General features: G+C 41.5%; 1 protein-coding gene across 2 annotated transcripts in view; it reads right to left on the reverse strand.

The window, feature by feature from the left end:
• The window catches only part of ROBO1 (roundabout guidance receptor 1), a 1,692,467-nt gene that overhangs the window by 1,168,311 nt on the left and 511,647 nt on the right, over nt 1-12,509 (reverse strand). For both annotated transcript variants that reach the window (XM_075335086.1, XM_075335085.1), the window contains exon 3: nt 3,246-3,320. In XM_075335086.1, coding sequence (XP_075191201.1) covers nt 3,246-3,320 — 75 coding nt within the window. The remainder of the gene's footprint in view (nt 1-3,245; nt 3,321-12,509) is intronic.

Here is a 12,509-nt window from a genome sequence, read left to right on the forward strand (position 1 = left end):
TGCAATATAAATGTGCACCACACTACTTCAGTTACAAATTTGAAGCTCATAAATTCTATCATCTGTATTAAAATGCATTTAAAGGGGTAGTTTGGCTTTAGGGTACAGGTCTGCAACCACCTTATGTAACTGCAGACTGGTAAATCTTCACAGTGCACACTCTGTGCACTCTGAGGATTCTCCGGTGGCGGCACTGGGAACATGCAGGCATGTGGCCATCAGTATGTGATTTGCATATCTACGGCTACATTCTGACTATACTGTATTCAGCCTCACTTAGTACACTTGAGTTGAGTGAGGATGCACCCATCTAGTTGTCATTTGATTGCATGACCCCTACTTGGCCATACACTCGCTGCTCCCAGCGCCGGCACAGAAGAATCCTCACAATACACAGTGCAAGCATTGTGAAGATTCACAAGTCTGCAGTCACATAGAAAATTGCAGACTTGTAGCCTAAAGGCAGACTACGATTTATCTGACAATATGTTGTCAGGGTCACGGTTTCCGTGATGCACATCCGGCATTGTTAGTGACGTCATTGTGTGTGACACCTACGTGCGACTCCAAACAATCGCAAATAGGTGTAAAATCATTGATCGTTGACACGTCGTTCAGTTTCAAAATATTGTTCGTCGTTTGGATCGCAGCAGACATATTGGTACGTTTGACACCCTGCCAACAAACGACCGCCTTGGTTCAAACAATATATCGCTGATCGCTGTTCGTCGTTTGTGAGATTGTTACGTGTGACCGCAAATAAACGACCTATGTGCGATCTCGGCAAATCGCAACAACGATCTGGGCGTGTCACATCATTTAAGAGATAGTCAGATAAATTGTAGCGTGTAAAGCGGCCTTTAGGCCGGATAACCCCTTTAAGAACTGTACTCTACCGTGACAATAGGTCTCCCAACCAAGACAACTAAATTCCTTACCAAAACTACTGGGTTGTCTACCATAAAAACAGAAATTCTCGCCATGAAAAATAAATTCCCACTATGACAATTAGATCTCCTTCCATGACAACTATACTCTCTACGATGAAAACTGGATTCCCTATCACAACAAGAAGATTCTACCAGTAGAAATATGTTCCTCATGGGTTGAACTGGTCAAACTAAACATACTCTACCAGGCAACAGTCTTAAGGTACCGTCACACATAATGAGATCGCTAGCGAGATCGCTGCTGAGTCACGGTTTCTGTGACGCAAAAGCGATCTCGTTATGTCTGACACCTACCAGCGATCAGGCCCCTGCTGTGAGATCTCTAGTTGTTGCAGAATGGTCCAGGCCATTTTCTTCAAAGGCGATGTCCTGCTGGGCAGGACACATCTCTCTGTTTGACACTGTGTGACAGGGTCACAGTGACTGCTGAGATCGTTATACAGGTCGCTACTGCAACCTGTATCGTTACTGAGTCGTTGGTAAGATCTGACTGTGTGACATCTCACCAGCGACCTCCCAGCGACTTACCAGCGATCCCTATCAGGTTGCATCGTTTTCGAGATCGCTGGTAAGTCGTTGTGTGTGACTGGGCCTTTAGTGAAAACAGCTTGTGTTTCCGTAACAAAGTTCAATACTTTGTAAACATTTTGAGACTCATTCTCTCAAAATAAATTAGAGAACAATTGAATTCTTGTACCCAGCTAATTAACGAGGATGATAACATATATTGTGATTTGATATTCCTATGTTATTGGGTATGTTTTAGTAGTAAAAGAGAAAGCTAAAAACTAGTAGACCTCCAAAGGAGACTTTGTAATAGGATTACATATCATTTATTGAGTTGATACACACAGCACTTCTGGGGTGGTGCACAAGTAAAGTCCAAAAATGCATCAAGTAGATTTAGAAACTTGACACTCAAGATCAATGTGCATAGGGGTTTTATTGTGAAGAACTTGTAGGACCAGCACAAGCACAGATGTTTCGGTCAATAGACCTTCATCAGTGTGCGTGTAGAGGGTCCTCAAAGTATAGTAGCTTGGCAAACAGTGTAGCCGGGCATGACGTGGTGTCCACCGCCGTCTATGTGCCACTGTTTACCATGGTACTATATTTTCTGCATGGACTCTGATGAAGGTCTATTGACCGAAACATCTGTGCTTGTGCTGGTCCTACAAGTTCTTTACAATAAATACCGCTATGCAAATTTTCGAAACAGATTTCCCACCTACCATGTTCCACGTATAATAATTATTTTGCAGCAGGACCTTTGACTCACCAGTGCCTGTATGTAATTTTCTCAAATGCAGCCATGAATGCAACACCACTGGTCCGATACAGTTTTACCAAATGAATAATCCAGATTGATTTCCATGATAATTACATTACTACATCTATAAACAGCCACTAATATTTTGAGCCAATGCATTTTAACTTAAGTTGATGAATTTTTATTTTCGCAAGAATTTTGAAGCTGCTTTGTACCCATTCTGGATAACAGGGACAAAGTTCATAGCTACATTCAGCCTCTCTTGTGATTATGTTACGGGGTCTGCAGTGAGGTTTTCTGACATCTCTAATTAAAAGCTAAAACGGAGCTTGCTTCAATCATTCTGATAAGACACATGTCAGGAATACATTATGTCGTATGTTCTGTTTTTCCACTCAATGCTCAAGTGAAACTGGAAGCCATATACAAGATTGCCTTTGCATGTCAGAAGACCTGCTACTGTGCGCATAAATAACATGGTGTCTGCCAAACATTGCTTAAACCTCATGCTTAGCCGCTCACTGATAAACTGAATCATCAGTCACAAAATATAATTTATACCTTCAGCAAACAAGACATAAAAGGCAAATGGTTACGCATATGACTAATGAACCAAGATAATGAGAAGCATTGAACCCGCGAGACTAGTGTTACGTATAGCATTTAGACCAGGTTCTGGCTTCACTTGGTAAAACAAGAGTTGACACTATGAATTATGCCATGTATCTCAAAGCTTACTGGGGCAGTCTGGAATTCCATATATTCTATTATTTATATATTAATTATTTGGAAATGCAATGGAGACTAATATTGGATGCCAGTTTAACTTTTTTAAAGACCGCACCGAGATACTCAGAAGACTATAAGAATGGCTATTAGGCTCTATTATCGATAATCTCTAATGAAACTACACATTTTAGGGGTCCCAGTGCCCTTTCTTAAAGTACCACTCCAGCAGGGCTTTCTTTCCCAGTGCCGTGGTGGCGCTTTAAATGGAAGTCCCCTACCCTTAGCGTTACACTTACCCTCCAGTGTTTTCATGCTTCTTTGGTGTATCTCCAATCCCATGGTGCCAGCTTGTAACTGCAACTTCTGAGTGGCTGGAAGACAAAAATTAAGTCACAAACTCTCAATGCACATTCATTAGAGCCAGAACGAGGCAAGAATGCAGATCTCATAGACATATGAATAGTTGTGACCTCCGTTATTCTCCATGAAACATTTGATCTGCCAACAGGTAGATCGACTGGAGGGTGGCAATAGAAAATGAAGCTACTGGAAGGTGAGTATATGACAGAGGTCAGGGGACTTGGATTTAACACTAAAAGTCCCAGAGAGGGGTCATTTAACAATTCTACCTTTGGAACCCAGAGACGGGTCGAATGACCTGAAGAGTTTTAGCTAACATCCTATAATCACGTCTTTTGTTCTGTAATTAAGGCCATTACTGTCGCACCAGAGGAGGTTGTTGTTTTCCATTGAGTTTAGCCATTTAGTTTCTAGTTAGTTCTATTCAGTTTATTATATAGTGTCATTTGACCCTCTTTCAGGACTTCAGGGGGGAGCTCGAAATTTCTGGAACTTCTAGTGTTAAAGCTGGTGCTTTAAAATAAATACTGGAGTGGTGCATTAAATTGAAAGGTATTTCAACTAAAGAATGGCACCAAAAATGTACAATCTATTTCTGGTGCCATATTTTCAATTAAAGGGAATCTGTTAGCAGGTTTTTGTTACCTTATCTGAGAGCAGCATGATGTAGACAAGGAAACCCTGAATCCAACAATGTATTACTAAGATTACTGGGTGCAGCGATTTAGACACAGAGTATTTACATTTAGCAATGCAACAGAGAGGAGAGAGCTGTCCCCGCCCACACCAGGATCTCTATATACGATTTTTATAGACAGTGAGCTTCTAATCACAACAGGGGGCATGCCAGACTAGCTGAACTCTAGCTGACCAAGTCTGGCAATGATAATTTCCTGAAGCTAAAAAAAAAAAAAACAACAATTCATCTAAAACAAAAGGGTCTCGGAAAATGGCAACAAAAACATTTTTTTTTTTTTTATTTTTTACAAATTTCTGATTTTTTTTCATTAATGAAATAAATATAACTATACATATTTGGCATATATGAACTCGAACTGGATTTATTTTTTTATCCAATTTGCAGTATACTATATGCTAAAATAAAGATTTTAATTCAAAAGCACAACTTGTCTTGTAAAAACAAGCCCTCATACAGCTAAATTGATGGAAAAATAAGAAAGTTTTGGCTCTTGCAACTGGAGAAAAAACAAAAATAAAAATTTGCCAGGTAGTGAAGGGGTTAAAGCGGTTGTCTCAACTGAGCAAGTTATCACTGTTCCAAAGTCCAAATGATAACTTGCTGGTCTGATCAAAATGACCCTCACAGATTCCAAGAATGTGGCTCTAAAATGTCTTCTCAAAATATAGTGGTGGTAGTGTATGCACGTCCCATTATATTTACTGGACTGCTGGAGATAGCTGAATTCACTGCTCTAGTAGGCAATGAATGTAGAGGTGGTGCTCATCAATTTATATTGCTTCATTTCATTTAGATAATTCAGAAATCCTATTGTTGGGATTGAGGGGCTTTCCAGCATGCAGAGAAGAAAAGAACACACGCGCATCTGCTCCTCTGCTCACTAATATCTGCAGCTGTTGTGTAAAGATACAGCGGTGCTGAGTTATGTATCATTGCAGACACTTGCAGATCTCTTCTCTCAGTGCTATCAGTTCTCACAGTCCCCCCACTCTAACTGCTGTGAGATGAGATCTGGAAGTGTTTGTAATGATCTATAGTTGAGCGCTGCTGTATCACCACATTACTATGGAGATTAGTGAAGAGTGGAGGATGTGTTTTTCTTCCTCTGCCTGATGTTATCAACCTTATGCAGGAGAAGAAGTGCATGTCTACAAAGATAAATCTCTGGTAATGACCAGGTGTTTGTTAACATAAAATATAAGTCAAACTTTACAAGCTAATATCTCTGCAATGAAGAGCAGAAAGTAAAAAAAAATAAAACATGTTTTTTTCAGTGCTGCAGCCACAATCCCATGATGGGACCAGATTTACTCCTTTCCTGACTTGACCAATTTCCATTTTTGTGGGTGTTTCCCCTCCCCTTTTCTCCAAGGCTTAAGGCCGCTTTACATGCTACAACATATCTAACAATGTGTCGGTGGGGTCACGTCGTAAGTGATGCACATCCGGCATCGTTAGTGGTGTTGTAGCGTGTGACAGCTACGTGCGACTGCGATTGAACGTATAACCGTTCATCGCATACATGTCGTTCATTTCCTAAAAATTGCACGTCGGGTTGTTCAATGTTCCCAAGACAGCTCACATCGCAGTGTGTGACACCCCGGGAACGATGAACAGATCTTACCTGCGTCCCGCCGGCAATGCGAAAGGAAGGAGGTGGGCGGAATGTTTACGTCCCGCTCATCTCTGCCCCTCCTCTTCTATTGGCCGGCCACTGTGTGACGTCGCTGTGATGCCGAACGTCCCTCCCACTCCAGGAAGTGAATGTTCGCCGCCCACAGCGAGGTCGTATGGAAGGGTAAGTACGTGTGACAGCTTTTAATCGATTGTACAATATGGTCAACAAATTGAACGTGCCGCACATACGATGGGGGCGTGTCACATCGCATACGATATCGTATGCAGAATTGAAAGGTGTAAAGCAGGCTTTATATTCATTTGGTACACAGATGTATGAGGGCTTTATTTATTACAGAACAAGTTGCACTTTTGAATGTCACAATTTCGTTTACCACACAGTATACTGAAATACAGGAAAAATTTTAAGTGCAGTGGAATTTCCAAAAAAAATGCAATTCTGACATTGTTTTGGGGGAATTTGCTTTCATGCATACGCTGTGTGATAAAAATTAATTTTCAATATCATTCTCCTCATCAGTATCACTATGGTGATATACAGAATATTTTTAAAAATGTTTACGTGGTGAATAAAAATCCAAAATTTTTAAAACATTTTTTTGTCTCGCCATTTTCTGAGACTGTAACATTTAGACATTTGGGGTTGCATGTTCATTGAGAAATCCATGAATGCTAACTTGTAATGTGGCATACTGAAGCAAAAGCATGATCCCTGTGTTGCTAAAGAAACTGAATGTAAGGTGCTGGACTGGCCAAGCATGTCTCCAGACTGTAACAATGTGGGCCCCGAGTGTATGGGGGCCACACGTCAGGTATCGGGATTAACGCACACCGGAACAATTTGTCTCTTTAACAGACCATATGGTTTATTAACAGCTCAAATAAACCATACTAGGTCACATAACAGATGCCATGCCTTGGCATTATCCTCAAAGTCCAACACATAACATAAAGTCCACACAATCTTGGACTTCCTCACACGTGTCACTGACCCTTGTCAGTACTTGGCTTTATCCTAAAAGTCCAACATATAGTCCACACACTCTTGGACTTCCTCACATGTGTCACTGACCCTTGTCAGTACTTGGATTTATCCTCAAAGTCCAATACGAGTTACCTTCTTCTGAAGGCGGCTAGTGTCCTTACCAAGTTCCCCTGGCTCCAGCCAGGCTTTGCACATGGACCTAAAAGCCCCTTCCTTCAGGAGAAAGTCTCCTGAGCAGAGCAAAGCACCCTGCTTCTGCTCTCCCCGTCTCCAGCACACACACTGGAAGTCTAGACCCAGTCTCTCTCTCTAGACTACCCTAGACACACTCCACCTAGGTTCAGAGACAGGATTGCTTTAACCCCTGGAGCCACACCCACAGGTGGTAAGGAGTGTGTAATCAGCATCACACACCCTTCCATGGCTCTGCATGTAATGCAATCCTGTGGAACCACAGGTCCCAGCCAACTTCACATTGCAGAGCACCCACGCTTCTGCAAAACATACCGGCCCTTTGTAGTCCAGCCGGTTGATACCTCACAAGACCTAAACCTTATTAAACATCTGTGGGGCCTCCTCAAATGGAAGGTGAAGGAGTGCAAGGTCTTTAACAGTCACCAACTCCATAATATCATCATTGACAAATGAAAGAGGATCTAGTGGCTCCTGTGAAGCTCTGGTGAACTCCACGGCAAAAAGAATCAAGGCAGTGCTTGAAAATAATGGTGGCCACACAAAATATTGACACTTTGGGCACAATTTGGCAATTTTCACTTGGGGATTTACTCACCTTTTTTTACCAGTGGTTTTGACATTAATGGCTTTGTGTTGAGTTATATAGAGGGCACCAAATTTACACCATTACATATACACATGCTGTATATTGACTACTGTGCATTGTATCAAAGTGTCAGATCTTTAGCGTTGTCAAACGAAAACATATAATGAAATATTTACCAAAATGTGAGGGGTGTACTCACTTTTTGGATCTATTGTGTGTAACCCCATTCTGCAATAAAAACCCCAAAACATTCTACTCATCTTCCCCCAATGCTTGCCCTTCTTTTCGACAGTGGATGCAGGAGTGCCCCCAGTCACGCTGCCAGCCTCTCTTTGTCCATCAGTGTATATTGCAGCACAGTGATTTCACGAGTCTCTGTGCAGCAATGCATTTAAGCTGGATGTGTGTCCTAGGACGACATCCATCTGAAGTAGGTGCTGGGGTCGGAGGGTCCCATAAAGACGTGGGCTCGGCCGCAATCTCTGTAACCGCACTCGTTATGCGCCTGAGTACTGCATATAGTAACATACTGTCCCTTTTGAAACCCAGCCATAGGCTGGAATCACAGGATGTCTATGATGACAGGCATGGAAGTCTTCAACAGACCCACGGCTGTCAAATCAAACATTGGTGCTTTACGATTCTGAAATGAGGGCACCAATGGGCTCATAAAATGATCCTTTATGCCATACTAGTAATGCCATTGTCAGAGTTTAAATAGTTGCTGGCAAAACTTTGCTCAATGAGTGGCTGTTAGAGGCATGTTCTGGCTGTGTCTCACAGCCATTATCTGCCAGGTATAGGGCAGGTTCACTTTCTAAGGTGACTCCATAGACATGCTACTGACCTGTGCCGTACATATATGGTGAATGTCGATAAGAGGTTAAGATGCTTAAACTAACGAAAGGTCATCTTTAAGAAATCATAACAGCTATAGATGTACAAATATTCCAAAAGTATTATTTATTTGTGTTACAATCCTCGTTCAATAGCAGAAGGGATAATGTTACATGGCATAAAACGCTTTGTAATAATATCAAGTGTCTGATGATCTAAACTCCGATATAAATTCTGAACCCGTGTAGGATATCTTTCTGATATCAATCATCTTTATCTTGTTCAAGCTCAAAATAAGTTGGAGACGATTGATGAATAATCTGTATAGAAGGCTGTAAAGCTTTTGTGCCATAAATTGACATTTTCAGCATATTTTACTGTCTGATTTGTTTACATTTTATTTTACATATCTCTCTTTATGTGTTATTTTTTCAATAGGCGCCACAGTTTCTGAACATTTATCATGTGCTGCCCTCTAGTGGTTTCCTTCAGGCATTGCAATGCTATTCTGATGGAGAAATCCCTTTAGTTGAAATTACTGATATTTGCTATGTTTCATATTAGTTATTCCCATAATTTTGAGTCTATAGATATAATTGGCCAAAGTATCTTTAATATCCAGCCCTAGTTAGAGTATTGCTTGGCGTAGATTACTAAATCCTAGACTGATGCAAGGCTTTTTATCATCTATGGCAAAAGTTAAGTTTATTATCATAGCCCTATATACTAATAACTTCGTCAAATCAAAGTGCCGGTCAGCACTCGGGGCACATGCTCTAATTTCTCACTTTCCCTTGTATCTAGACTCCTGTCAGGCTCACATTTGTAGAATAGTATCACAAACGGGGAGAGGAATATGGGTGTAAGCTGCGCTAAAACCATTTAAATAAATCCCTTTATTTTCATAAGAGATATATCCATCTCCTTCTTCAGGACAAGAGGAAACAGTTTATTCCTCTTGTCCTGAAGAAGGAGATGGATATATCTCTGAAACGTGTAGACTTATGAAAATAAAGGGATTTATTTAAATCTTCTGGATTCTGTGGTTTTAGCGCGGCTTACACCCATATTCCTCTCCCCGTTTATGATACTATTAACCTTCGGGGCCGCTGCTGACCACCACTGCTACTTGTGCAGAAAGGAGTTGTGACAGGCACAACCCCACCAGATGAGTGCATTTCTAGCACTAGACTAAATCCCCCATACCGGGTAAGACTCTGTTTTGCACTTTTATTCCACAGTTACATCACATTTGTAGAATAGGACATTGATAATGTGAGTGCTTCGTAGACAGGTTGATTACATAATATTCTGCTTCTCCAATGGCGCAGTCTCCAGAGCTATGATCCATTTTTTGTTGAAGGATCTGCCATCTCAACCATTATGTTAATATGCCTTTAAGTCTATTTAGACCAAAAAGAATGACACATACAATGTTCATTTACTTGTCACATTTCCAATTCTAGAAAAGTAAACCTATGATCTCAATATTTGCCCCTTTCACGGCAAACATGAAATGTGTCTTACAGATTTCCACAACAAGTACATCTACAAGTCTATGAACTTGATGTCATGTCATTTAACTAGGTAGATTTGTCATTTAACAACCTGCAAAATCTAAAAATACCCATTGGATGTTTAATAAAGGCCATGCTCCCAGTTACCCAGTATTCCTAGAAAAATAATATATCAGTATGAAATGCAGTATAAACATTATACAGTCACCCACTAGTGCAGTATCTCCTTGTGCCCCAGCAATAAGGCACAAAACTAGAGAGTATCTGGCCTTTATGGAGATGATCAAATAATTTTACAGGATCCCAGTCCAGCACTCTCATCAGTGGTCTGTGGCCGTCGGAGAGGATCTCTGAAAACTTCTGAAATCCCCTACATCTCTTCTGATTATCAAGCCTGGAGCAAAATCATTTTTGTGGTGTGATGCACGCATGACATAGGGCTGACCCTACTAATCAGACAAGTTGCCAAGGATTCTGGCAGGTTGGAGGCTGTTTGCCGGGATCCTATTGACCATTGACATTGGTGTAGAACCAGAGTCTTAAGGCTGCTTTATATGCAGCGACATCACTAGCGATGTCGCTTCTGAAAGCACCCGCCCCATCGTTTGTGCATCATGGGCAAATCGTTGCCCGTGGCTCACAATATCGCTAGGACGCGTAACACGTACTTACCTTCCTAGCGACGTCGCTGCGGGCGGCGAACAACCTCTTTTCTAAGGGGGAGCGACATCACACAGCGACATCACACAGCGGCCCGCCAATAGAAGCGGAGAGGTGGAGACCAGCCGCATTAACCACATGCCCACCTTGTTGCTGGAGGACACAGGAATGCTGCTGTTCGTCGTTCTAGGGGTGTCCCACATAGCGATGTGTGCTGCCTCAGGAATGACGAACAACCTGCATCCAGAACCAGCAACGATTTTTTAAAAATGAATGACGTGTCAACGATCTACGATTAGGTGAGTATTTTTGATCGTTAACACTCACTCATAGGTGTCACACGTAACGACGTCGCTAATGACGCCGAATGTGCGCCACGAATTCTGTGACCCCGATGACATATCGTTAGAGATATCATTGCATGTAAAGCGGCCTTTACAAATCAATTCACTCAACCTTAGCTGCTTGCACAACAATAAGCGAAAGGAAACATAAAAAAAGTGAGTAGAAGATCCAGTATCGAAATTTACAACATTTTTAATTGCACATTTTAAAACCATGCCAAGCTAAAAGAAAATTTACATTGTTTAATCTGACAGCTCTTTATGACTGATAGCAGGGAGTAAAAGTCCAAGAGTGAGGGGGCCTGTCAGGGCTAATGCTACTTTCAACTTAATGTTTGTCTTACAATGCACCTCAAGTCAAACACTATTGTGGAGCGGAGAATCACAGGCTCCCTGCACCTCACTTACTATAGAGCCTTGTGGCCATCAGAGGGTGTTAGCAGTTACAGCACTCTTCAGCATAGTGTTGTCAGATGGACCTCGCAACATGACATCTTACCTTACCTATGACGTGGTGCCGGTGTGCTCTGTGGTATAGGCAGCCAGTAGGAAAAGAAAGAAGAGGACATGGCCTATCTGTGTAAGAGGGGTCTTTTTTTATAGTAGTAGAGCACTGTGGGTGCAGACTGCATAGAAACAATGATGTTCACCATGAGTGCCAAAATTATTTGGGTCCATAGCTGGGAGATTTTATTACAATGTGGGGGCCACATAGGGGGCATCACTTTTGGAGGCGAGAATTGGGGGACATTACTTTGTGAGGACCTGAATTAATGGATATTGTTACTATATGAGGGTCAATATTCATTTATGGGGCCAGTATTGGAGGCTATTATTAATGTAAGTGGGCCACATGGGGGACACTATTATTGTATGGGGCCACATAGGGGAATATCACTACTATATCAGGGCCAAAAAGAGGAATATTTTATGGGGGCATAATAGATGGGCAATGTTACTGTATTGATGCCACGGTGGGTATAATTCAACTGTCTTTGGCACAAATGGGACATAATCATTACTACTATATGTGGTAAAACATAGATAAAGATCCCTACAGTTTTGTATTTGATTTTTGAAGAGGGATATTGTTACTGTGGAACAAAGTGAGATACTGTAGTGGGGGGGGGGATAACGTAAAGGGTGATTTTTAGGAGATCATCCATAGATGTCTGTTACATTTTGCTGTGATAAGTCCTGATAGGAGGAAGCCATAGCGGTCTGTGCCAGATGAAGGAGAAAAGAGAAAATTAATTACTTCAATTGGAGACATTACCAGTGTGTTATCTGAGCTGTATATACTGATGTCTTTCACTATATGGTCATTGTATGGGGGTATTATTAGTGTTAGTACTGTGATTTTTAACAGTCTGGTCATCCAGCTTAGACATACTAACTAGGTGTATACTGTAGGTTTGTTCATAACCCAAATAAGTATGTTAGTTGGAACAAGGCCAGGAAAAGAACAACTGATACTGACCTCATCACTAACCAGTTCTGCCATCCGCCATCCCGTTCTCTTCTTTCCAACGTTGTGTGCCACATCTCTGGGCTCTTCACTTTAGACCAGGACTTCTAACCGTGTCCAGACCTCGGAGGTTACTGTATCTCATAAGATCGCAACGTCAGTGGAAACAAGAGAATTGCTTGATAAGCAGCAGGATTGCAAAGAGATATAAGTTTTACTTATTTTTTAACCGATACTTACCTCTCCTGTCTAGTCCTCTACTCTTCATCT

The sequence above is a fragment of the Anomaloglossus baeobatrachus genome, chromosome 2 (assembly GCF_048569485.1).
Source record: "Anomaloglossus baeobatrachus isolate aAnoBae1 chromosome 2, aAnoBae1.hap1, whole genome shotgun sequence".
Lineage (NCBI taxonomy): Eukaryota > Metazoa > Chordata > Amphibia > Anura > Aromobatidae > Anomaloglossus > Anomaloglossus baeobatrachus.